Source organism: Pipistrellus hanaki (genome assembly GCF_964339955.1).
Source record: "Pipistrellus hanaki genome assembly, chromosome: 9".
Lineage (NCBI taxonomy): Eukaryota > Metazoa > Chordata > Mammalia > Chiroptera > Vespertilionidae > Pipistrellus > Pipistrellus hanaki.
The window spans coordinates 43,151,224-43,178,963 of NC_140511.1; the positions used below are offsets into that span (position 1 = coordinate 43,151,224).

At 35.6% G+C, this 27,740-nt stretch overlaps 1 protein-coding gene across 2 annotated transcripts in view; it reads left to right on the forward strand.

Moving 5' to 3' along the window:
* Positions 1-27,740, forward strand: part of FCHSD2 (FCH and double SH3 domains 2) — a 160,116-nt gene that overhangs the window by 60,529 nt on the left and 71,847 nt on the right. The window contains exons 4-8 of one of the 2 annotated variants that reach the window (XM_084894182.1): positions 7,908-7,984; positions 16,793-16,937; positions 23,290-23,423; positions 25,995-26,049; positions 26,847-26,975. In XM_084894182.1, the coding sequence (XP_084750308.1) occupies positions 7,908-7,984; positions 16,793-16,937; positions 23,290-23,423; positions 25,995-26,049; positions 26,847-26,975 (540 nt within the window). Of the gene's footprint in view, positions 1-7,903; positions 7,985-16,792; positions 16,938-23,289; positions 23,424-25,994; positions 26,050-26,846; positions 26,976-27,740 lie in introns of both variants that reach the window. The other variant, XM_084894183.1, reaches the window with a different exon arrangement.

Genomic DNA, 27,740 nt, shown 5'->3' on the forward strand with positions numbered 1-27,740 from the left:
GATGTGTTGTTGTTGTTGTTGTTGTTTTGTTTTGTTTTGTTTGCTTGCTTTTGCTGTGCAGAAGCTTTTTATTTTTATGTAGTCCATTGGGATAACTTTTGATGTTGTACATTCTGTGAGTTTTGGCAAATGTATAATAACATGTGCCCAGCATTGTATCATACAGAATAGTTTCACTGCCTTAAAAATCTTCAGTACTCCCCCATTTGTTTCTTCCTGCCCGCCTAACCCATGAAAACCACTGATCCTTTTACTGTCTCCATAAATTTGCCTTTTTTGTAATTGCACATTATGTAGCCATTCAGATCAGCTTCTTTCACACAGTAACATGTGCTTAATTTTCCTCCATGTCTTCTTATAACTCGATAGCTCATTTCTTTTTAGTGCTGAAGAATATTCCATGGTCTGGATGTGCTGCAGTTTATCTGTTCACCTACAAAAGTATTATTCTTATTTTACAGATAATGAGACAAAAGGTGAGATCAAATAACTTGCCCAAGTTCACATATATATATAATACACATCATGTCTGAGACCAAAACCCATGATCTAATCAGTGGTCTCACACTATTGGGGTGTACAAAATGATCATATATACAATGAAGGAGTTTTTAGCAGCACTCTATTGTTTTCCTTTGTGTGTTGTACTGTACACCAGTTTTCATCTGATTAAGTTGATTCACAGATGATATTCTCTAAAGTAAACTATTTTGAGATGACTAAGGGTCAAGCACATGAAATTATTTGCTTGCTGATTTGATACATTCCAGTTCTGCTTTGAAGAAGGAACTGCTTTTACAGCTGTCTTTGAGATCAAATGGGCAGTCCAGTCATGCTGACTAATCTAACACTTTTCTTATTGTTAAAAACAACAGCAACTTAGGTTGTTTCCCCTCTCCCACAATTAAAACCTTCATGTCAGAGCGGTATATGTGTCATACAAATAGGTATCAATTAACCTAAGCCTTGAAAAACGACTTTAGCAAAAAAATTTTTTTAATTACAAATTTTATGATATATAGTGACTTCTTAATGTTCTAATAAGCTAAAGTTACATGCATTTTGCTCTAAAATTTGATAAGCCATAATTTCTTTTCCATCTGATAATGTTTAAATATTATAAAATTAATTCTGCCAAAGTCAGTTTTGCTAACAAGTAATATTAATCTTTATTAGAAGATGACTGTAACACACAGTGAAAAAATTTTGCTTTTTCTTACTAATATCTTCCGGCAGTTTAGACTAAAAATTTCACAAAATGTGGGGGAATGGAAAAACATTCATAAAAGTGTCACCATCGTTTCTTGGTTAAACAATATAGATCTGAAAAATGGAACCTGTAGTATATATATTTGGTATACTCTCAGTGAAGTAAAAACTATCAAAATAGTAGAGATAAGCTAAGTCAGTGCTTTTTAATTAATAAGGTTTTCTCTTAGTTAAAGCTTGCAGGCAAATTTCTTTGGGAATAAATGGAGGGACTCTATAGGAGAAAACAAGACTGGAGGGGGGATCATTGAAGTAAACTAGAAAATGATTAAATAACTGGCATCAAATAGATTTGACCTTGTGCCTCCTGAAGGGAGTATACCTTTTCAGCAAACTTCCAAGTTATTTACACATGTTAGCAACAACATTATATAAACTGAACATTTAACATTTCCTTTCTGTTAAAGTCCAACAGGATTTATACACATAATTTCTCTTATGAAATTATCATAATATTCAGTAGAGAACTAACTATATTTCAGGCAGGTGACTTTTATGTCTCTTCTGTATATTGAAGGCAAATGCTATGTGTTTTATGTAAATGTAGTGAATTAACTCAAGATGATACATCCCAGTTCAAAGGAAATATCTTTTTAGATGTATTTTTATGATTCTATAATAAGCATTATGATATTAATGGCGCTTTTATTTTAAAACGAGGAAAAGAAAGACGTTGAGAATCTTTCTTAGCGAAAGAGAATAACTTTATGTGAAGCTGCTTTGAGAGTAGATATCTCCTGAGCACTAAAAAAGGAATTCACTGCGTGTCAGCGTAAATATCAAAGAACAAGTTGAATGCTCACAAGTAAAAATTTACTCCACCAACCCATCTCCCACATTTCCCCCACTATTTTTTACATCACCAGTTTTTACCTGAGTTATGCCAAGCCTTTCTTTGTTTTTCATTTGATCAAATTCCTGTTTGTTCTTTCAGATCTAGTTCTAATGCACTTAAGTTTACATAGATTTCCTGACATATCTCACTTTAGGAGAGATAGTGGCTTTTTCTCTTTTCTTATACTTCTGCTAAACCTAGTATTGTTTGTATAATATTATAATCCAACGACCCTTTCTGTAGTTAAATAGCCTACCAGTATATTTATCCCTGGGGGAGACACCATCATCCGTCCAGTTTATATAAAGTCAAAATCCAAAGGTCTCTCCTTTTTTAGCTTTTTCATCACTAGACAATCATGTCAGTTAATTTCCCCCTCACTTTTGAAGGATGGTTTTGCTGGATATATATTCTTAATTGGCACTTTTTTTAAAAGCACTTTTAATATCTGGACCCATTCTGCCTTCCCGGTTTTTGTTGAGAAGTCTGATAATCTTATTGGCAAGCCCTTATATGGCAATTTGCTTCTTTCTTACTGCTTTCAAGTATTTCTCTTTGTTCTTTGCTTTTGACACTGGGATTATAATGTGTCTCACTGTAGGTCTCTGGGTTCATCCTACATGGAATTCATTGAGTTTCTTGGCTTTTTATATGATCTTTTGTCAAGTTGGGGAACATTTCTGTCATTATTTCTTCATATAATCTCCCTGTACCTGCCCCTCCCTCTTCTTCTAGAACTCCTCTCATTGTGTGTGTTGGTCAATTTGATGGCGTCCCAAAGGCTCCTTAGGCTGTTTACTTTTCTTCAGTGGAAAATAGGGTTGCTACAATGACTGCCCACCTCTCTGTCTCCTCCTCCTTGATCAGATCAGCAATCAGAGTGCAGATCCCGAATATTTGGAGGACGGGGCCCTTATTGCTCACCCTACATATAGGCTGCTCCAGGAACAAGTGCTGTCTGCCACTGGGATGGGAGATGGGAGGTAACTACTTCTGAGCTAAATACAGTGAAAGCCAAAATGAACTTCATCGGAGTGCCAATTGTTATATGAGACAAATTCTGCAACTGAGTCTGGCTTGGAGATAAATTCCTGGTGCTTCTTACGCCACTGTCTTCCCAGGATCTTCTCACGCAGTAATCTTCTAATTGGGAATATAACTAAAAAACAAGCAAGTGGAATGAAAAATGGGACAATAAAAAATATTTCAGCCCTTACCGGTTTGGCTTAGTGGGTAGAGCATCGGCCTGCAGACTGAAGGGTCCCAGGTTCGATTCCAGTCAAGGGCATGTACCTTGGTTGCGGGCACATCCCCAGGAGGGGGTGTGCAGGAGGCAGCTTATCGGTGTGTTTCTCTCTCATTGATGTTTCTTACGCTCTATTCCTCTCCCTTCCTCTCTGTAAAAAAATCAATAAAACATATTTAAAACATACATATATTTCAGAAGTTTCCTCAAGGGTGGGGATGAAGTTCTCTATTACTGTTAAAGTAACTTAAGGGTGATAAAGACAATAATTGTATAATTTACATCAGTTTGAGAAGTATCCAACTTATGTAGTAGGCTTGTTAATTTTTAAACATAATTTGCATAATGCTGGCAATTTCATGACAGAAAGTTATAGAATATAGACATCATAGTTTCCTATAGTTTTGTGGAGCCATCTGTATGTTCGGAAGAAACAGATACAGAATAACCTGTACGAGAGGCATGGAGCACACTCCTGCTCAGCTTGCTGTTGTAAATGGTCAGAGGGTTAAGCTATCAGTCCATTTCCTAGAGTCTACTGAATAGTGGCTTTCTTTGTGTTTCTTCACTTGTTAGAGCAATACTGAGAGATAAAACAAAGCAAGTCTTACATCAGACACTGATGGCTTTTTAAAAAGTTGGAATGGGATGTTATTGGATGTTCCAAAGAGTCTATTTATAGTAACTTTTTATGGAAACCACTGCTCCAGAGTAAACTGTATTTGGAAATCAAATCAACATATATCAGTGATGCTCAGGTGAACATAAATACATATTATATGTCTAGTGCACCAGTTTTAAAGAGTAATGTTGTTGGCTGGGGGAGTGATTTTTTTTTTTTAAACCCACTTTTTAAAACAGTCATACCTTTATTTTCCTTAGACACTCAATTGAACAAAAAATTGAAGATTTTATTTCTATATAAATAAACCTTTTATTTATAAGATGTGGCTTTAAGCATAACATAAAAAGGAAACAATTAAGTATAGAATGCTTTCTGAGGCATGAAATGTTATTTAGGACTTTTCCTGTAATGGCCACGGAGTATTTCTTGAGCGTCCATGCAGATGAGGTCTTGAACAGCTGCACGGAGCACACAGAGGTTCTGATTCCTGCCTCTGTGAACTGACTTGAATAAAGTCTTTCATCTAAAGGTCTCACTGTTTGTCTATTTCATGAATCCCTCATCTCATCTCTGAAGGGCTCATTCAGTTTAATACAGTTCAACTTTGTAGGGGAGAGCTCTAGACTTTGTTGTTGTGACTTATAATGCACAAAAAGATAGGTTAAAGTAACTTAAGAATTCTTTAAAGAATTAGATAAAACCCAAGCTAAAATGATGGGATTTGGGGAAAAGGGGGCAAAGATTTAGAATAGGGATTCTAATTAAAATTTAATTATGTGATCTTAAGTAAATTCTGTATACTCTTAATGTCAAATTTCTCTGTGTTTATAACAAAGCCTAACAGAGTTCAGAGGAATAAATGTTTTGAAATGCTTGTTAGGTTCATTTGTTTTATATAATTCAGTCCTCATTATATCTCATCTTCTGTATTAAGTATTCTGTAACAACTTTAGCAATGATTAAACTGAAAAAGTCACTATTGTACCATTTAGATGTAATTTGTTAATTAAATTTCAGATGATCTTTTCTTTATCTGTGTACTTATATCACATATTGCCATTTATTTGGCAGTAACCTATGTATTGCCTCCCATTTTACCCTATCTACTTCTTACACCTGTTGACATGTTATGAGTTCTTTGAACTGGACTCATTTGAACCTTCACAAAATGTAATGTGTAGTGCTAAATGTGGGGTAAACTTCTGTTGTTTTTTTCATTGCTCTTTAGTATACATTCGTATTTTCCTCCAATAGTAGAGAATGTCAAATTTGACTCTAATTTTACTATGGAAATTATTATATTAAAACTACCTGGTCATAAGCTTAGAAATCTTTTGTAATTCCCTGCTTTCCTCACCCCGCCACCTTTGAGCATATGAAAATTAGGATCCATGGAATTTTTTTCCCCCCAGGGAAATTTTGACCCAAACATTTCTAACTGAGAATGGCAAAAACACAAAAGGAGTTTGGGCATTTTACATTAGAAATAAAATAATGTAGGTGGCATTTATTCATGCAGTCAGTGAATATTGTTGCCATCTACTAAATGTTAGGCTCTTTGCTGCTGTAGCCGAGAGACATAGTGGTTTTTTTTTTAAAGACAAGATTTCTTTCTGATGGAGTTTATAGTCAATAAACAGACAAAAACTGGTGCAGTAGATATATATAATATGTATTATGTTTATCTGAGCGTCACTGATATATAATGTTGATTTAAACCAGACAGTAGCAGTGTAATAAGGATTATGAATGATTAGGGTAGTATGAGAAAGTAACTGGCTGAAAGGTAGCTACTTTGTATATGGTGATTAGAAAAGGCCTCTTAGAGAAAAGTACAAAGTAAGACCCAAAGGATAAGGAAGTGCCTAAATTGTGGTCTTTAAATGTGGTTTCTCCCCTGAAAGGATTCAGAATTCCTTGGAAAACTAGCTTAACCAAAGATCTATAATAAGAACTATAAAAGAAATCCTCAAAGTCTAGTGGGGTCATGATATGGGAGCCAACGTGGAGGGGACTCCCACTGATCACAGATGTAACAATTAGCGCATGAAAAGAGTAGCGACTACAATAAAATTCAAACACATCTTTTACTCCAAGTATATGAGTTCGTGTTACTTTAAAATTCATTGTTCACCTTAGGACCAAAATTGGACAATCAAATATTTATCTTGCCGTTCCTCTGAGATAACAAAATAGTTCAACAAAAATAGTTCTTCAAAAAGAATTCAAGCTACCAGTCAATGAAAGAGAGACACCACATGACCTCACTTATTTATGGATGATAAAGAACATTATAAACTGAAGAACCAAAAGATAGATATAGAGACAGTAAAGCAACAAGCAGACTGTCAAATTACAGCGGGGAGGTCGGGAAGATCTGGGGGAGATAAGAGATCAACCGAAGGACTTGTATACATGCATATAAGTACAACCAATGAACACAAAACTCTGGGGAGGAAGGGTATGTACGGGGGGGTGGGGGGGGCAATGGTATATGTACAAAAATAATAATTTAATTAAAAAATATATATATAAAGAATTCAAGCTAGTAAATGCAGAAAGAATGATAATCTATTCTATTTTAATAGAGTAGGCAGTGAAACTTCTCACATTTTCATATATGCTTTTGAAAATTTTTTAAATCATTTTAAAGGAGGGGCAGTGAGAATTCAGCCAGTAGGAACGGGAGTGGTGGAAAGATGTTTTCTGAAAATAGGATCAGTATGAACAGGGTGCAGAAGTGAAAAAATACTGCACATGTTCGGGGAAGACTTAGTAATTGGGTTTCCCAAAGTACACGTTGTGTAAGTGGCAGTATTGTGGATATGCAGTTTTAAGTGACTTCTCAGAATTCACAGTTCCTAGAAATAGAGAAACCAGACTCTTACCAAGTTCAGGAGGAACTTGAGATTCAAGGAGCTTCTCTACATTTCCTCCTGCCCTTTGGCTATTGAAATAGTAAACAGAAGAATTCAGCAATGGATTTAATGAAGCCAAGTTGATTTGGCAGCAGACCTTAGTAAAAATGTATCCTAGAGAGAGAGCAGCATTAATTTTTCTTGGGCAACCCCTGCTTAGAGTATGCAGTTTATTAATGTGATAGTTCCTCATCTCAGCATTTTATCGATTCTTCTTAAAGTTGTATGTATAGAGATGAGCATCCCAAAGTTAATGATTTCTAATCCATTGCATCAGTCCCTGGTGTAGTGTTAGAGGACCACGTATGTTCCCATCTAAAGGTAATATGCTCTGTGTTTAAAGTGAGTAGTTTAACCTAACTTGCCAGCAAAATAGTCTTGATACCCACCATACCTATTATAGATAAATATTCTGTTTTGTTCAGGTTCATGTTGTGTTGATAACAGTAATTGGGTATATCTCTTTGTAAAGCCAATTTTCTTTTTCAGTTGAAGTGGTTTGTGCCATGGTATTATTTAAAAAGTGAAAACCCCTTCAAATCTTTCTTGAGAAGTATTGGTATAGAATATTTGTTGATTTTATAAGCCAATGTGTATTTGTCTGCTCCAAGTTGAATGTATTACTACCTGGTATTTAGAAATGCAGTACAAGTCACAGCAGAGGACTGGTGGAAAATTGAGATGTCAAGCTGTGTTATCAGAGCTTTGTGGAGATGGACAATTGTGTTCCCTGTGATATACCAGAGCTAGTTTGTTTCCATGGCTGGTGAAGTAAAAAGCATATTAATTTTCAGTTTTCTCATAATTATACTCACTGTTTTCCTTAAAACGGAGATTAGAAGACTGTAACAATAATGAAATAAGTTATAGTATTCTACCATTCAACATTGATTCTTTACTTCAGAATTAAATTTATATTTGGAAAGATGGGATTTGCTAAGTACTGTATTTTAGGAAAGGAGTCTCCTTTTGGCACAATACTTATTCTATAAAATATGTGTATTTTTTAAACAGGGTATCCAGAAGTTGGCTAGTCAATATCTGAAGAGAGATTGGCCTGGAATAAAAGCTGATGATCGGAATGATTACAGGTAACTTAAGTAGATCTTGCCCGTTGTTTTTATTTATCTATTTATTTATTATTTTTAAAGACTTTATTGTTGAGAGTATTATAGATGTGCCCCCTTTTCCCTTCATTGTCCCCCTCTACTCAGTTTCTGCCCTGCTTTAGGCCTTCAACACCCTTGCCTGTTGTTTTAAAAAATGGTTTCACTGAGAGCCATGTCACAGAGAGGGTAATGTAGACTCTAGTTAAAAAAAAACACACAAAACTTCTTTTTCTGCTGTTTTTAGATGTAATTTCAAAATTATAAAAAATGTTAATCTTTTACAATATATGTAATCTATATAAAGAGATCATTTTATGTCTTAGACTAATATTGCATTTTTAAATTAATTAATACCCACATATTGAATTTAAGAGAGTAGAAGATAATGAGGCATTATTTACTCAGCAACCTATAAGATGAAACACATTGAAACAATAATGAAACAAGATTGAAATAATGAAACAAGTAATGTTCTACCATGATCACTGATTCTTTATTTTGAAACAAATTATAAATTTGAAAAGATGGGATTTTGTGAGTTTAAGAGAAAAGAGTTTCTAAGTTTGTTTGTTGCTTAAAAACAGATTGACTGATTATTTGATTTAAAAAACAAGAATCCAGAAATTGGCTAGTCAATATCCCACATACACATTTTAAAGAAGGTAGATGACAATAGAACATAAATTCTGTCCTCAGTAACCTATAGATATCTTTAAAGTATTTACAATTTTGTTTAGAAGTTAATATTTTTTGAGATTAATTTAGAAATATTTATTGGCATTTGTGCTCAAGACTTAGTGTTGTGGGAAACAGAAGTCAAAGACAGATTTCAGAGTTTGCTGTCTGGTTGGAGTTAAGACTAATGTCCATGAAACAGTAGCAGAAAAATCAGAGTAATTAAGAACTCATATTAAAGTGGGTGGTTGAGTCTGTGTATGAAATCAGGCGAGCAGTTGGGATCCAGCAATCCTGGATTGTGAGAGGGATCCCAGATTGAGAGGGTGCAAGCTGGGCTGAGGGACACCCCTCTCCAGCCCCATGCACGAATTTCATGCACCAGGCCTCTAGTAAGTAATTGATCCATATAGTTGCTACATCTATAAAAGTCTAAGCGACCATTAGGATGGAACGTCCGGTTGCTATGATATGCACTGACCACCAGCGGGCAAATGCCCAATGCAGGTGCTGTCCCCAATCCACAGGCCCCAATTGCCAATGGGGCCTGCTGGCCACTCTCCTGGTCCCTCCCTGCAGCTGGCAGGTCCTGATCACTCGATCAGGGCCGGGCCCCATGCTGGGACGGAGAACAATATTGCATTTTTAAATTAATTAATACCCACATATTGAATTTAAGAGAGTAGAGGATAATGAGGCATTATTTCCTGAGCAACCTATAGATGAAACACATTGAAACAATAATGAAACAAGATTGAAATAATGAAACAAGTTGGAGGTGGGTGGCGGCAGACACAGGCAGTGAGGGAAGAAAGAGGGGGAAGGCAACGAACCTGATTGGTCCTGATTGCTGGCCAGGTCTAGGGACCCCAACTGTGCACAAATTTCGTGTCCTGAACCTCTAGTAGAATAACAAAGGAAAACAGGGAAATAAACAAAAATAGAGACGATGACATACATAAAAATTATATAGTCTTTTATATATACTGTGAAGCTAAGTGTGAGGTTATATGTATTACTCAAGATCACACAAATACTTAAACATGCATGCATTCGTGCATTCATTCAGTCATTCTTTATCCACAAGATAGATGTGATCTCTCTGCTACATGTTAGCTGTGGAAGTAGATTTTAGGGTTGGACTATAGGAAATGGTGCCTGTGCTGAAGGAGCTTATAGGAGACAGGCACTATAAACAGTTGCAGTACTCAGTAGTAGCATAGGTGCATTGCAACGGCAGAGGAAAATGAGGCTTCTAGAGCTGAATTTTAAAGGATGTGCAGAGTTTGCCAGGGTTGTGCAAAAGGAATTCTAAGCAGGAAAAATTCCTTAAAAGCATGGAGGCATGAGAAAATGTAAATGTTAAGTAACAGTGAGCAGTTATGTGTGGCTGGTGTGAAGTACGTGGGTTGGAGGGTGAGAAGAATTGTGGGAGGATACAAAAATAGGCATCATGAAGGACTTCAGATATCACAATTCCATTGAAGAATTTCCACAAAAGGAATCACATGTTCAGCCTCACTTAGTAGTAATATGAAAGTGGATTAGAGGGATGTGAAGAAGAATTTGTAAAGAGTAGAATTGCAAGAATTTAATCCCTTGTCTCATACTTAAACCCGGAAATTATAGTAGAAAGTAGATTGTAGGGGAAATTTCAGATATACTTAGAAAACTGAAACTAGAGAATTTGGAATTGATTTGGCAGAGGGTTCGTGTGTTTTTTTGTTGTTTTTTTTGTTTTTTGTTTTTGTTTTGTGTGTGTATGTGTGTGTGTGTGTATGTGTGTGTAATTTGTTTTGAGAAAAACTATAAAATATTTTCTATAGTTATGAAACTATAAAATAGTTTTCTCAATATCTAAAATAGCTCTTGGAATATAGAAAGCACTTGATCAGTATCTGCTGGCTGAAGAATGCAGTATAGGGAAAAAGAGAAAGAGAAAGGGCTATAGGATGACTCCTCGGTTTTTTAACTTAGGCATCATTGAGGATGGTTGTACTGTTATGAAAAAAAACAAAAAACAGTAGAGAGAAATCAGGATCAAGAGTGAGAATAGCAATTGCCAATTTTTTGTTTGTTTATTAGAGTTTGTTTTCATTCTAGTCATTAAAAATTTCCCTTTTAACTTTTTAAAACATTTGTATTGGTAGTTTACAAATTCTTGCCCAAGAAATGCATGTTTGTAGCATGTGTAACAGTATTAGCCCCCACTTTTCCTAAGCTTCTTCCACTCATATTTATACTCCCCCAGAGTAATTGCTGCTAAAAGCATGTGATCTTTTCTTCCATATTTTCTGGTGTGATATATACATGAACATACACAGTTTTGCTGTTTTTAACAGAACTGGAATCATTATATACATACTAGAGGCCCGATGTACAAAATTTGTACAAGGGGCTTGGCCTTTGAGGCCCAGACTTCCTGGTGGCCCCGCCCCCACCCACTGGTCATTCAGGAAGGTCGTTCTGCTGTCTGGTCTAATTTGCATATTAGCTCTGTATTATATAGGATGTTTCCGTAACCTCTCCTCTGCTTATACACTCACGTAAGGAGATTTTATGCCAGTACATTCAGGCTGTGCTAGTGCCATAGTATGAGTAAATTATAGTTTCGTTATTCATTTCTCTGTTGGTGGTTATTTAGTTTATTATTATTGGAAATAATGCTGCAGTGGATAACTCATGTATGCATACAGTTATGTCTTTGTGGACTATGAAAGTATTTATAGAGTAAATTTGTAGAGGGGAAAATGCTGGGTCAAAGGGGTTATATATTTAAAATGTTAGTGTTGTAAATTATCCTTCATAAACTCTGTCAATATACGGGATGGGGCAAAAGTAGGTTTACAGTTGTACAGTTGTGGATATGCAAAACACAGAATTTATTTTGTATTATTGTTTGTTAATTATTGTATTATTTTTCATACGAACAACTGTAAACCTATTTTTGTACACACACACACACACACACACACACACACAAACATATATATTACATTTCTTCATATTTGATTACAAATTGCCTATTCCTTTTCATTTTTTACCAATAGGGCATGTGATAAGACTTTTTTAAAAATTGCCAGCCTGATAATACATGCAGCATTTAATGCCATTAAACTATCTCCATTTGTCTAGAAACTGAACTTCTGGAACACTACTTTTTTCTTGGTCCTTTTTTTAAAAATCTTTGAGGACAGCTTTTTATTCTGTCTTTGTCTGTCCAGGCTGCTATAACAAAATTCCATAGACTGGTAGCTTATAAACAGCAGAAGTTTATTTCTCACAGTTCTGCAGGATGGAAGTCCGAGATATGGTCTTTCTGAATTGCAAACTTTCCAACTTCTGGTTTGTCCTCACAAAGGGTTTGGGAGCTCTGTGGGGTCTCTCTTATAAGAACTAATCTGCTTTATGACTAAATAAATCCCCAAAAGCATTATCTCCTGATAACATCACCTTTGGGGGATAGGATTTCCACATATGAATTGCGGGGATGAGGATGGGAGAGTTTACAAACATTCAAACTATAGCAAGAACTTTCTGTGTAAATGTTTCTTCAAGTTCCCTCAGTTCTCTAGTGGCCTTAGGTACTCTTTATATCCCTATCTCTAAATATTGCCTATAAACTAGTAATGATCAGATGCTTTATTAAGTCTTCATCTTGGGAACCAAAAAGTCAGCTGCCTCCAACTTTCACTTCTTTCTAGATCTTTTTATATTGTTGTTGTTTTTAAGAATGTTAAGTTGCTGTTTCTCTGCTTGGTCGTTGCTTTTCACATTTGCCACAATACTAGTAACTATCTATAGGCCTACTGTTACTTCGCTGCTTGAAAATCTTCTATTGTTTCTTCTTCCCAATAGGATAAAATAAAATAAAATAATTTTTAAAAAAATATTCAAAACCATGGAGAAACCTGGCTTCAAATTACCTTTCTGTCCTAGTCTGCCATTTCTCCTTTCATCCTTGATTCCCAACCCTTGGTTCCTTGCAGTTGTATTGCAGTTCATATCACACCTCAACTGAACTGCAGTCAGTCATCCTCCCTGCCCTACTGGTTGCCTAGGTTCAGGATATTCTCCCCTCCTACCAAGAACAACAATACTTGAATGCTTGCTTGCTTGCTTATTTGTTTGTTTGTTTGTTTGTTTGTTTGTTTAAAATATGTTTTTATTGATTTCAGAGAGTAAAGGAGAGAGAGATAGAAACATCAATGATGAGAGAGAATCGTTAATCGGCTGCTCCCTGCGCACCCTCCACTAGGGATTGAGACCATAACCCAGGCATGAGCCCCCACTAAGAATCAAACCATGACCTTCTTCATGGGCCGATGCTCAATCACTGAGCCACACCAGCCAGGATGGATACTTATTTATTAAACACTATGCTTTTTCCTTGTTATCAGTTTCTGTATATATTAATTTTATCAGTTACTGTATAAATTAATCTTATGAACTTATCACACTTCTAGGATCTGTTTGATGTGTGGTGCTATATTTCTGGGCCTGGGTTTGAGATGAGAGGAGAAGGTAGATAATAGTTATCTAGAAGAGTGAGATAATAAGTGGATTAGAGGAATAGAGGATTGCTGGATAGTAACACGAAGGCGGTAGTGGAATTTATTAACTTCAATTTATAGTGAGAACAAGCAGCCTGATTATGGTTTTCTCAGAAACATTCTGCACAGACATCGATATGATATAAACAGGATTTTGGATTTAACCAGTGTTTGAACTTGTGGATTATAATGATGAAAAGAGAAGGGAGCAAGGGCAGTAAGAGTGTACATGAGGAAGTAATTATAATGGTGAACATGAAGCCAGGCAGGTTAAGGAGCTAAGAAAGGAGATCATGACAGGTTTGAAGACTGTAGGAAGGGGGTAGGATCAAATGGATTGTGGGTGTTCTGATGGGGTTGAGTAATTGTTAAGAGTCAGAATCCTAAAGGGAATGAGGGCCGAAACTGGTTTGGCTCAGTGGTAGAGCGTCGGTCTGTGGACTGAAGGGTCCCGGGTTCAATTACCGTCAAGGGCATGTACCTTGGTTGCAGGCATATCTCCAGTAGGGGGTGTGCAAGAGGCAACTGATCGATTACTCTCTCTCATCAATGTTTCTAACTCTCTATCCCTCTCTCTTCCTCTCTGTAAAAAATCAATAAAATATATTTTTAAAAGAAAGAAAGAAAGAAAGGAAGGAAGGAAGGAAGGAAGGAAGGAAGGAAGGAAGGAAGGAAGGAAGGAAGGAAGGAAGGAAGGAAGGATAAAATAAAGGGAATGAGGGCTAACAGGAGTTATTGATCAGCAAATAGATAATTAATTAGAGTTAGAGCAGAGAGATAACGGCAAAGTCTAGGGTATGACCATGGGAGTGCAATTTCCAAGTGAATAGCCTTAGACAAATTTCACAACCTTTCTCTTTTCTTCTCTGCAAAATGAGCTTGCAAAGTGCGGATAATGCCTATCTTACAAAGTTATCATGATGATTAAATGGTATGATAAATGTAAACTACATGACTCAGTGACTATCATGTGATAAGTTCTTAAAATAATTTCTTTTCTTTCTTTTGTAATTTTGAGCTGCATTTCCTGACCTGAGCAGAATAGTAAAATACCATACATGCTTGATACCTTTCCTTCTGCTTCAAAATTACTTATATGAAGTAGTATAATAAGTAGTAGTATAAGATATATATTAAATCACCATACAAGCCATTATTATTTTTCCCCAGTCAGAATGAAAACACCACTAGCTTAGAATACCACTACTGTGTTAACAAGAAGTGCTTCTCTTTTATAATTCTGCTACTGTTGCTATTTATTCACTTAAAAGAATCTGTGTGCCACATCATTTGCGTGTAATTATTAAAATAGCCCTGTGAGTTACATTGTGCAGGTATTTTTGTTATTGCTTTGTTTGCTAGTTGGGGAACTGAAAGTAAAGTGAAAAGTTACATATAATTATATTGCTTAAACTAGATCTTGAACCCAGGTCTTCTGACAAACTAGTAACTGAATTCTGTATTTCCCAGGGTATCTCACTGTTGAGAATATGATTGCCTACTATAGATCTGTTACTCTATAAAGATATCCTTTTAAACTGTATAATGAGATTTTTTTATTGTATAGGCCTCATTGTACAGTAAAATGAATATATAAAATGGATTTATATATTCACCCATTTCTTTTTTTCATTCATTGCATAATTATGATAATCTTTCTAAATGGTAGGCCATGTGCTAGGTCCTAGAAATGTAATAGTGAGAAAGACATACACCCCTGCCTTCATGAAATTTTCAATATAGTGAGAAGGACAGGCAATTACATAACACTGTTTATAATTGAAGGGAAAATGCTCAAGACAAATGAACAAATAACAGAGAGGGACTTGACTGAGTTTGTGGGTCGGCTTGGTGGTGATCATAAAAGACTTTCCTAAGGAAGCTGCATTTAAGCCAAGATTTGAAGGATGAACTACAGCCATCTAGGTCAGCGTTTTCCAACTGTTGTGCTGCAGCACATTGATGCGCTGCAAAAATTTTAAAAACAATTTAGTCAGGGGTGCTGACCTCTTTTCCCTTAGATTGTTAAATTTAAAAAGTGACAACAACCAACACAATAGCCATCTGGTGTGAATGAATTAAAATTATACCTATTTTTGTGAGATTAACAAAATACGTTTTCTTGTTTTTATTAGGATTTAGAAATGTATTTTAACATAAATTAATAGATTATAATAACATAGTACTGAGCTTTTGATACTTTGAGGAAATCAGTTATTTGGACTGCTTTGGAGGTCCTGTGTGAGTTCACACCCAGGTTGCATTGATTGTTATGCAGTAAGGCCTTTGAGGAAATTGATTTTGCTGTTCTTTAACTCCATCAGTGCTTTTATGCTGATAGTTTTTGCTAGCACACTACACTGAATCTTTTTTCCAAAGATTCATTTATTTTTTATCTAAATAAATGAATATTTTCATCTAAATTGATTCATTTGACATATTACAAAAACTAATTATTTACACAAATTAATTATTTTCTTGGTTGAAAAATAGTTTCAAGTTTTTTTAGTTCTAATTATGATGGGGGCCCAGCTAATTTTTCTTTTGTTTTCACAAATCATCCATTGGACCCTCCCCAGCTAGCATTTCAAGTAGCATATGGCCCTATACATTGCTATAGTCGAAAATCACGAGACATCAGAAAGGAAATTTGAGGAGATTAATGTTGTAATCTATCAGTGCATGTATCTCATTTTATAAAACAAGTTACCATCCATTATTCTGATATAAGATATGTTGATAGTGTAAGGTCATACTAGAACTGGCTAAGGCATTTAGCAAAGTAGAAGAGAAGGTTTGAGAAGGAAGTTGGCTATAAAAAAAACACAGGTGCATAAGTATTTGACTTTACCAAGAGATTGCTGAGCACATTTATCAAGCAAAGGTAATAGGATTTGCTTGAAATGACGCCAAGCCACAGTGTGATGCTGGCTACGCATTATTACAACAGAGAAATAGATGTTAAGCACTGATACCATAGACTTCTTTTGTCAGACAAATAGACTTCTCCAGCACATGAGCAATTGTTCTCCAACCCCACTAGCTACATCAGTTTGTGTGAGAGAGTAGTAATGGTGTAGTTCAAATAGAATGTACCTATCCTTCATTTGTATTTCAGTACTGCTGCATTCTTGTGTGATTTAATTCTCTAAATCTGAGTCTCAGTTACTTCATCTATAAAATTAAGGAAATACCTTGTTGATATAAAATCACTTGATATTCACAATGATGATCCTGACTATGAAAGTCCTACAGGCTGAATTATTGACTGATTTTTATAGTGTTAGCTTTGTCTGGAATTGCAATCCTTGTATCACTTTACACCAGTAATCTGAATAACTAATTAATCAAAGCAGCCAATTGTTAAGCCATAGAGAGATAGAGTATATGCGGTGTTTCCATTTATGAATTCTAAAGGTAGTGCTCCCTATAAACAAGAATAAACGCACTTTTAACTATAAAGACAACATTCTTTCTGTTTGTCAGTGTTAACCTGTAAGAAAAAGATTAGACAACTTTTCTCTTCCCTACCTAATGCTTTTCTGTCCCTCTTTGAACTTAGGAGCATGTATCCTGTTTGGAAATCTTTTCTCGAGGGAACAATGCAGGTAGCCCAGTCTCGGATCAATATATGTGAAAACTATAAAAACTTCATTTCTGAGCCTGCAAGGACAGTGAGAAGCTTAAAAGAACAGCAACTGAAAAGGGTATTGTTTCTATTTGTCCTTTTCTTATATGCATTTTAATATCTCGGTGTTATATTTGTAATCTGCAAGATTATATTAAATTGCATTTAATACTTGAGATTTCCTGTTTGGTCACGATTCTGATTTCAACATGGTTTTCTGATTACAACATGTACTTTCTAACTACAGTATTTTATTAACTGACATTGGTGAGTGTAAATTTAATCTGGACATTCTTAAAGTTCTGTAAATACTTAAATATTAATTTTCAAGTTAGCTTAAGTAAATAGATCTTAGTTTTACAACATTGGAATAGTTTGTTATATATTAAAATAGTTAAAATTTATTAATTTCACTGAGTCTTAAATCTTCAATTTAAGCCATTTTGCATAATGATTTAAAAGAAGTTGATACTTTTTGACAAAATATAAAGTTATTACCAAAAATTATCAAAAATAATATGCTCTAAAGTTTAATTATATAGGTTATGTAAAAGTAAAAGTTTTCAAATGGGCCTTTCTTTAATTATGCAAAAATTAAAAATTCACAGAAAAATCATTATTAAATATGATTTTTATGAAAGGCTTGCTATTGAAAATAGATTATTGAATTGTGTCATCTTTGGAAATAGAGTTATAAAAATAGAGATTATCATGACACCTAAGAAGTAATTAAATTTTTCTTATGGAATTATCAATACTTTAGATTAGAAAATATTAAGGTAATTATTTAAAAATATAATGTTTCAGAAGCCATCCAGTATTTTTTTTTAAATATATTTTATTGATTTTGTACAGAGAGGAAGGGAGAGAGATAGAGAGCTAGAAACATCGATGAGAGAGAGTCATCTATCAGCTGCCTCTTGCATACCCCCTACAGGGGATATGCCCGCAACCAAGGTACATGCCCTTGACCGGAATCGAACCTGGGACCTTTCAGTCCCCAAGCCGACGCTCTATCCATTGAGCCAAACCGGTTTCGGCCAGTATTTTGATTCTAATTGTCAGTTGGATTTTCAGAACTTTTGTACAAACAAAAAGCAACAAAAATTGTCCTTTCTTTTTGTCAAAGCATAATAACTATGTTAAGTGTATGTTGTGTGTATATAAAATTTTAATCTCTTTCGAGAAGTCAGGTAATATCAGTTGATCTTAACAGATGTTACAAGAATGCATTTGTTTTATCTTTGATCAAAGACCTTTTTTAAAACAATATGGTGAATAAATTATATAACCACTGACCAAAAGTGCTTTTGATTTTAAAGAAAATATTGTGTGTGTGTGTATGTGTGTGTGGATCCATTTGTGCATGCTGAGAAAAGACAGAAAATGAATACTATTGTAACTTCCTAACTGGCAATACCATTTTTCAAATAGCCAGTGCACTCAACAAATCTAATTCCATTACTGGAAAGTCCCACCTTTTTCACGATCAGAATATTTTGAAAGAGTTTACCTCTGTTACTTTTTTTTCTTCCATTGGTAGAATAGTCTCTGACCTGAAAATAACCAACATTCCTTAGCAAAGAATGTTTAGTGAGATTTGACAACCCCATATATGTGAATTAACTTTTTTTATATTTTAGCTGATAATCATGTTTATGTTTCACGTAAGCAATTGTTAAACATTAGGTGCATATTAGGCATAACTGTCAGGACTCTGAGATTATAAATGACACAAACCAGCTTCAAACTGGTTTAAGCCAAGATGAAAATGTATTCGCTTATAAATTTCAACATGGATGGAATCCAGGTGGGGTGGATCCAGGTGCTCAAATAATAATATTAAAATTTAGTTTTTCTTCCCATCCATTAGCTCTACTTTTTCCAATGGCTTCATTCTTTTTTTTCTTTTTCTTTTTTTAATATATTTTATTGATTTTATACAGAGAGGAAGGGAGAGAGATAGAGAGAAACATTGATGAGAGAGTCATCAATCAGCTGCCTCTTGCACACCCCCTACTGGGGATATGCCTGCAACCAAGGTACATGCCCTTGACCGCAATCGAACCCGGGACCCTCCAAGCCGACGCTCTATCCATTGAGCCAAACCAGTCTCAGCTGGCTTCATTCTTTAGCAACTCTTTCCACAAGGTGGCCCCCAAAGTGCCAGATTTTAAAATCTTATAGCTAGCCATTCCATGTTTTCCATTTTCCTAGTAGTTCCAACAAAACCACCAGAATTGAAACTCATTGGGTTATCTTGGCTCACAGCCCCACCCACTCCGTCAGGAGTTACAATCCTCACATAAAGTACATGGACTAAAAATGGGGAGAGATTCTCCAAAGGAAAATGGAGATGGGTCGGTCCCCAAAGAAACATTCACAAACAAAAGCATCAGATGGCCACTGCAATTGGCTTCTCCAATTGTACCTCCCAAACTTTATGACAACTAACTCCATATAGGAACAACTAAACCATCCGTCTACATATTCTTTTTCTTTTTCTTCTGAGGCTGGCTACCACTAGTGCTAGGCCTGGAATTAGGAGCACACAGAGGCCAGATGCTGCTATTTGGGAGATTTTAGAAAAGTCTGAAGTATGAGCCAAGAAAAGCTGTTTGTATGGCAAAGCCACTAGTAATAACAAGTTGGGTGGGGCAGGGTCTCAGGGAATCACCAGGTTGGGGTGAACATTGATTGTAAGCCTAGCTGATGGAGACTCAGATATATGGCTCTGTGGAGTTAGGGCTCAGGACAGGAACAATGGCCTCTTCCAGCACCGCTGTCTGGGAGAAAGCTTCCCCTTGGCCTTTGCCCTAGAGTCAGGCAGTTCAGTTTTTCCCCTGGTGCCTTTGGAGCTGCTGCCCCAGCACTGGAGCTCAGAGCAGGTGAGTCTGGGCCCTTTAAGAGGAACTGCCTGAGACTCCAGCCAACCTTTGTCTTCCTCAGCCTCAATCCCCACTGACTTTTACAGCTATAAGTTATAGGGACTTTTCTTCCTGGCACTGGAACTTTTCCCCAGGTAGGGGGTTCTGATGTGGGGCCCCTGGGACCCTTCGCTCCTTAGCAGAGGACCTCTGAAGTTGAGAAATTTCTCCTGATTTTTAACCACCACACATGGTGTAGGTCCAGCCCATTCCGTATCCTGCTCCTTCTACCCATCTTGGTGTGGCTTTTTCTTTATATTCTTAGTTGTAGGACTTCTGTTCAGCCATATTTCAGGTGTTCTGAATGAGGGTTGTTCTGTAATTTAGTTGTAATTTTGAGGTAATTATGGAGGTTTCTAGTAGCGTGTTGACCTATACCTCCATCTTGACTGAAACTCCTCATATTTCTATACAACGTTTGTGCTTATTTTTTATTATTTCTGAATGAATTTTTCATTTGTGCTACTTCATTTCATCATTCCTCTGTTTAATCATACCAATAATCTGCAATAAAAGTTAACTTTGTTCTTTTAAGTTTTTTTTTTTTTTTTTAGGGTAAATTTCCAGGACATGACTACTAGGTCAGAGAACCTATTAGTTTATAGGACTTGATGTATTGGCCCAAGTTACTTTTATTTTTATTTCTGCTTTCAAGTAATTAGCAAGTCTACCTGTCCTATCTCCATCTATCTCTCTATCTATATTCTTTCTGTGTCATACTCAGAGGTCATACTTTAAAAAAAATTTTTTACTACGATCTAAATTATAATATTCAAGTTGTCATCATTCTGTATGATCCCTTAGCTGTAATGTAAACTTATAAACTCAATTCTATCTGCTCAGTGCTGATAACTCTTGGGGAGAGTTGGGTTTTTCTTAACATAGGCAACATTAAGCTTCTTTTTAAGTATGTAACTTAGTCCACCCCAGAAAAGTGGATTCCCACAGACGAAATTTATTTTAGAAGTTGAAAAGAAAACCCTAGGTAATCTTTTCCTTTGCAAATTAAGTTAGATGACTTTTTAAAAAATAAATATTTTTGGTATTTTGCTACATAGAGAGCACTTTCCTTTGAAGAAGAACCCTAATTACTCTGTCTTGAAATAGTTCACTTGGGTGATGGAGAACATTTGGTTGTAGGGGAAGAAAGGATTATAAGTGATCTCTTCAGTGTAAACATAGGCTGTCACTAGTAGTTTAATAACTAGTATCTTAGAAACATATGTAAAGGGGGGGAAAGAAAGTAGGAATAGAATCAACCAGAGTTTTATAAGAGTTATGAGAATCTTTTTAAAGATATGAACTATCACTGTGCATCTGATACTGTGGTTCATATAGAAAATAGCCTTTGGGGTGGCATTGTTCAATAACATTTATGTAAGTTTCAAGTGTACAGTTCTCTGGTGTATCGTCTGCATATTGCATTGTGTGCTCACCATCCAAAGTCTAGTCTCCTTCTGTCCCCATATATTTTATCTCCTTTACCCTCTTCAACCAGCCTCTTCCTCTCTGGTAACCACCATACTCTTGTCTATGTTTATGAATTATTTTATTTTATTTGTTCATTTGTTGCTTTCTTTTATATCCTGCATATGAGTGAAATCATATGGTTCTTGTACTGTTCTTTCTGGCTTATTTCATTTAGTATGATACACTCAAAATCCATCCATATTATCTCAAATGTTAGTATTTTATCCTTTGTTATGGCTGAGTATATTTCATTATACATATGTACCACATTTGGTTAATCCAGTCATCCATCGAAGGACACTTAGGTTGTTTCCACATATTGTCTACTGTGAATAATGCTGCAGTGAACATAGGGTTACATATATCTTTACAAATAAATATTTTCAAATTTTTCAGGTAGATACCCAGGAAAGGAATTGTTGGGTTATATGGTAGCTCTAATTAATACCCTTTTATACGGTAGATGAAAATGAATTAAGTAATCTTCATTAGATGTTTAGTCGCCCATGACTGAGGAGAGCTGTGTTGTTCTTCAAAGGATTGGAAGTAAGGAGTGGCTGTGTGTATGTGCACATGCACATGTGTGTGTGCGTGTGCATATGTGCTCATGTATAGGTACCCGTGGTATTCCATTTGTGTGGACATACAGAGACCCTCCCTATTCACATGGCTGTAATCCCCTTGGAAAACCTTTGACCAACTACTATGTTTAGTTTCCTCTCAAAGTAGATTAGCAAACCCTTTTATTGCGTATATTTCACTATAGACTCTTGGGCTTCCCTTCATTGATTAGTTTTTCTGAGACCAAACTTGTTTGGATGAACATTATAGACATATATGCCTTACTCCTGATTCCTCTTTTAAATAATTGATTTCATTTTCCAATGAAACACAATTGTATCTTTCAGACCATGCTTCAGTTTGTGTTCTTAACATCTAATTGTAGCCATGGAGCACTCTCTCTGCTCTTCACACCTGCAAACATGGCATTATTGGAATGTTTATTACTTCTCTCTGGGATTGTCAGGTTGTCATGGTATTATTTATTAAACAAGAGGTTTGTATGTGATACGAACTTAAAATTAAGTAGAAATATTTTTCTGCAAGATAAAAAACCTTACTTATTTAAGTATAGCTTTACAATGAAATATTACTTAGCCATTAAAAGTGTAGAAGCATTAATGCTTGGTATTACATAGATGAACCCTAAAAACATTATGCTTAGTGAAAGTAGTGAGACATAAGGCCTATATTTTATGATCCCATTGATATGAAATATCTGGAATAGGAAATTCATAGAAACAGAAAGTAGATTAGTGGTTGCAGGGGCTATGGTAGGGGGAAATGGGGAGTTTCTTGTAAATGTATCGAGTTTTTTTGTTTTTTGTTTTTTGTGGGGTTTTTTTGGTTGTTTAAAATGTTTAGTGATTATGGTTTTACATCCTTGTGGATATACTAAAAACCACTGCATTATATACTTTTAAAATGTGAATTATATATTAAGTAAATGACATATCAATATTTTTAAAAGCTTACTATTTTGAGATAAAGTATCTCTATATTAGACCTTAAAAACGTAGTTATCACAAAACTGGAGTAGATACCATAATAGGTTACATGGTAAATGATATAATTACTTCCTCACTGTATGACTTAGGGTAAATTATTTAACCTATATGTATCCCCATCTTAAAATGGGACTAATAATATGAATAATTTTATCACTGAGTTGTTTCAAGAACTAAATGTAAAAATGCCCAGAAAGTGCTAAGCATAATGAATTGTCAGTCATCAGCACTCAGGTTATTTTCCAGGACAAAGCTGTTTAGCAAACTGTGACACTATATCATACATTACTTGAAGTGGGAGTGTCAGCTGTTCACTGGATTTTGATTTGCAATTTGAAGGAGACCAGGAGTGCTGATTCTTCTCCTGGGTTTCCATCCTAAAGGGATAGTGCATAGTTGTTGGGACAAACTAACTTTATGTAAGCCTGAAAATAAAATCATAATAATTGAACTCTTTATTTTACAGTGTGTGGACCAGTTGACAAAGATCCAAACTGAATTACAAGAGACAGTGAAAGATTTAGCTAAAGGCAAAAAGAAGTACTTTGAGACTGAACAGATGGCTCATGCAGTACGAGAGAAAGCTGACATCGAGGCAAAGTATGTTTTAGCATTTGTGGAAAAGTGATTATGCAAATAAATGTTATTTTTGCCAATCCTTTGTTTTCCAGTAATACGGGGCATAGACTCATTCTTAGGTTATGTTGGTTTCATCTGACCTATAAAAGTACTTCAGATCAAAATTTTCTTTTATGTTAAATGATTTTACTTCATATAGCCAAATGAGAAGATTTGATTAATCAGTTTTTACATTAAATTAAATTATCTAAAGAAAATGAATATTGTATTGAAATCTTTTTTTTTTATTTAATATATTTTATTGATTTTTGTACAGAGAGGAAGGGAGAGGGATAGAGAGTTAGAAACATCGATGAGAGAGAGTCATCGATCATCTGCCTCTTGCACATCCCCTACTGGGGATATGCCTGCAACCAAGGTACATGCCCTTGACCGGAATCGAACCCGGGACCCTTTAGTCCCCAAGCTGACTCTCTATCCATTGAGCCAAACCGGTCTCGGCTGTATTGAAATCTTAGTTAAAGTTGGTATGGTGTCTGAATATCGGGGTTTCAGAGCTTTATTTTTCTCATGCTAGACTCTAAGTCAGTTGTAGTTGGGAATCCCTGGTCCTCAGCGTGTCGTTGAGGAAGGGACCGTGGACACTGACCTCAGTGTAGAGGCCCTGCCTCTGGCACAGTTTTTCTCTTTTGTGAAATTCTAAAATATGTACTTTTTTTTTAATGTCTGCTTTGAACAACTTTGTGAATTTTACATCCGTATTTGTGATTTACAAATTCATTCTTTTAAGAATAATTAGGAAAAGAAGGAACTGGCATTTGGTAATAGCAAGAGCTAATGAAGCAAGCAGTAGAGTTGCAATGACAACTTGAGGGGGGAAAAAAGTTTTTAAGAAAAAATAAGCCTGTATCCTAGAATGGGACTCTGAAGAGGTCTGTAAGGAGAGGTAAAACTTCCATTCAGTGCTCACTGATACAAAATCTAGGGGTCTGAACTCTGAGTCATGAAATCAGAAAGGTTATGAACACTTGTACAGACTAGTAAGGTGTTGGGGGTGTCTTCCTAATATGTTTTTATCTGCAAGAAATTAAACAATCTCATAATTATCTTGTGAAAATTTAAGGATTCCTGGGAAGTATATGTCCTACCAAGGGATGGTAATTGAATATTCATAAAGTACTTAATGTTACCAGGAAATATATTTACTATATACTGTTTCCCTGATTTAATGCACATCCTTAAATGTTTCTCTCTTATCAGAAAAGTGAGAGGCTGCTTTTGCTGTCCTCATCCCCTTTGTTCTGCAGGGACTGGCTTGCCCTGTGGTCTGCACTTCATGTTATGGCACAGCTGCCAACACCTACGCTGAGTTCTCCATGGCAATCACCATGACACTGCAGTTAAGACAAACTTTGCAGCTTCAAAATTCACTGATTGTAGGAGTATTAATTGTTTCTTAGCAGTTGTCTATTGACTTTCTTTTTGTTATCTTTGGTTGTTTGGGTAACGCCAACATATTTTTACTACTAATTGTTAGATTATGGTTCCCCTCCCATACTAAACGGGATTGAGGGAAATCATGACATCAGTTTGGGAGAAAACAAAATACAACAAAATCCATATAAGGCAACATAAACTGATGAACAAAAACAAATCCAGAGACAGGGAAGCATCAATCAGACTGTCAAAGTTGGAAGGTAGGGGATGGCAGGGGTAAGAGGGAAAGATCAACCAAAGGACTTGAATTCATGCATATAAGCTTAACCAATGGACACAAACACCAGGAGGGTGAGGGCATGAGTTGGGGAAGTGGAGGGGGTAGTAGGGAGATAAGGACACATGTAATATCTTAATCAATAAAGAAAAAAATATTTACAATAAATAATTTAATAAATCAAAGCAAAAAGTTGGAAACAATCCAACTGTTCATGAATAGGCGATTTAAAATGAAGTATTGCACATCCTTAAACTAATCAAATAAAAAAAACCCATATAGGGCAGAGAGCCCAGGTACTTTCTCATTGTGTTGCAAATACTATACTAAGAGTGAAGAGGGCACACAGGCAGGCACCCAAACAAGAACTTTTAATGTGAGAAATATTGGAATTAAGGACTTGCTAGAGCCTGGTCACTATCATACTGTCAATTGCATCATGACATTGTTGCAGCCTGTCACACACCTCCCTGAAAGCCACTAATCTTTGCCTCCATAGGTTGGTTATTCCCGGGTTTAGCTTCCTTGGAGGAACTAAAGTATGAGTAATTGTAAAATATGGGAATTACCTATAGTTTGATGACTCTTGTTTTCTGTGAACTACCATTATATTGGACTTACCTCGTTGATTTTTTTGGTCATTCAGGATATTTTATTTTATTAATATCAGTATTTCCTGTTTCACCACAACATTACATTCTTCCTGTAGTAAAATAAAGGAAAATAATCATTGATCTTGGTTTTCCATTTTTTTAGTTCACTTAAAACAGTGTTGTGGAAAAGGGTAACTTTTAAAAATGTAATAGTTATAATATTTAATCACTTTATGATAAAATTTGATAATTTTATTAACCATACTTTTCTGGTTTTTATAACAGATCTAAACTTAGTCTTTTCCAATCAAGAATCAGTTTACAGAAGGCAAGTGTGAAGGTGAGTTTTTGAAAACTGTATTTCACAATTAAGAAACCTTAAAAAAAATAAAAGAATTGTGTCTTTTGATGATGGAGGTCAATTATTTTCAACTAATTTAGGGAAGTGTTTTTAAAATCATTAACTTTGGGAAAAACTTTCCTTCCCAGTTCAGTGGGGTGGGGGCTGGTTTCACCCAAGTGTCAACATGTTGGACAGTATTTACTTCTTGAGATTGCTTTACAGATAGGTTTCTGTACTTGGTCTGCTTAGGTATCCTTGTTTTTAATTCTTAGTACAAGAGACTTAGTCCCCAGGCTTTAGAAAGCTCTATAAAATCCATTTCATTGATAGGTTTACCCTGAGCAGAAATTCTGCGCCACATGCAAGTGTTGTGTGTTTTTTTTCTGTGGGACACTTAGGGGTGAAGTACTCTATAGGTAAGCTTAGTGGCCCGGCTTTGGCTGCCAGGCTCCCATCGGGCATGCAGTTCTTCTGGCACATTAGTAGTATTGAATTTTTTAAAACAATTTTCTAACTCCAATAGAATTACTCATGTCTTTGACAATAACAATAAGGTACTAAATTTGGGAACCTTTATTTTTCCATTTGGATAAAACACACAAAATACTTTAAATTTCTCTAAAAAGCTTTCGAAGTATGTTAAGTATAAATAACAAATATTTGAAAAACTCTTACCATATGCAACAGTGCTAGGTACTGTTTACTTATTTCCTCATTAATTGCCAACTAAGAGAGGTAATGTTTTGCACTGTAATACCAGTTTGCACTGATTTTTGTTCTGTATTATGTTTTAGTTAAAAGCCCGGCGATCTGAGTGTAATTCCAAAGCTACCCACGCAAGGAATGATTATCTTCTTACATTAGCAGCAGCAAATGCACACCAAGATCGCTACTATCAAACAGATTTAGTTAACATTATGAAGGTAAAACAGCTTTAATATCTGTGGTAATTTGGTTTCATTAAAGACAAAAATAACTGATGAATTGGGTGTTCAGTATGTGGGATTGAGTCTGTAGAATAGCATCCAGGCTACTTTGCATTTTGTTGGAATATACTTGATATTGTTTGGGTAATCTCTGTTTTGGGTAATTCTGAATTAACTTTTAGTTTAAGAACATGTTTAAAGCCAAATCATAGTAAAGGATAGTATTATTCCCTAGTAGCAGCAGATATTTACCGTATAAAGGTTATCCTATCTAATAAGAGTATTTTGCAAATTGGTGATATACCTCTGCTACACCCACAAGCCATGCCCACCAGCCAATCAGGAGCCAGTATGCAAATTAACCAAACCAAGATGGCTGTTGCCATGAAGAGAACAGGAGGCTTGGATTTCCCCTGCCCTGGCCTGTCTTGGCCTCCACTTAAGGCTACAAAGTTTCAATTATAGAAGATAAATAAATCTCAACAAAAATGGTGGCAGCCACAGAGCTGGAGAGAGCAGGAGGCTTGAGTTGCCCCCAGCGATAGAGGAAGTCAAGTTTCCAGGTCCCAGATTGGAGATGGTGCAGGCTGGGCTGAGGGACACCCCCCACCCCCATGCACGAATTTCGTGCACCGAACCTCTAGTGAATATATAAAATAAGATGGTTTTTTAAAAGCTTATATTTTTTAAAATTCTGTAACTTTTCATTGTTAGGTAAACTTGAACATCACTATTTTATGGTTTTTGAGGTACCTTTGGAAA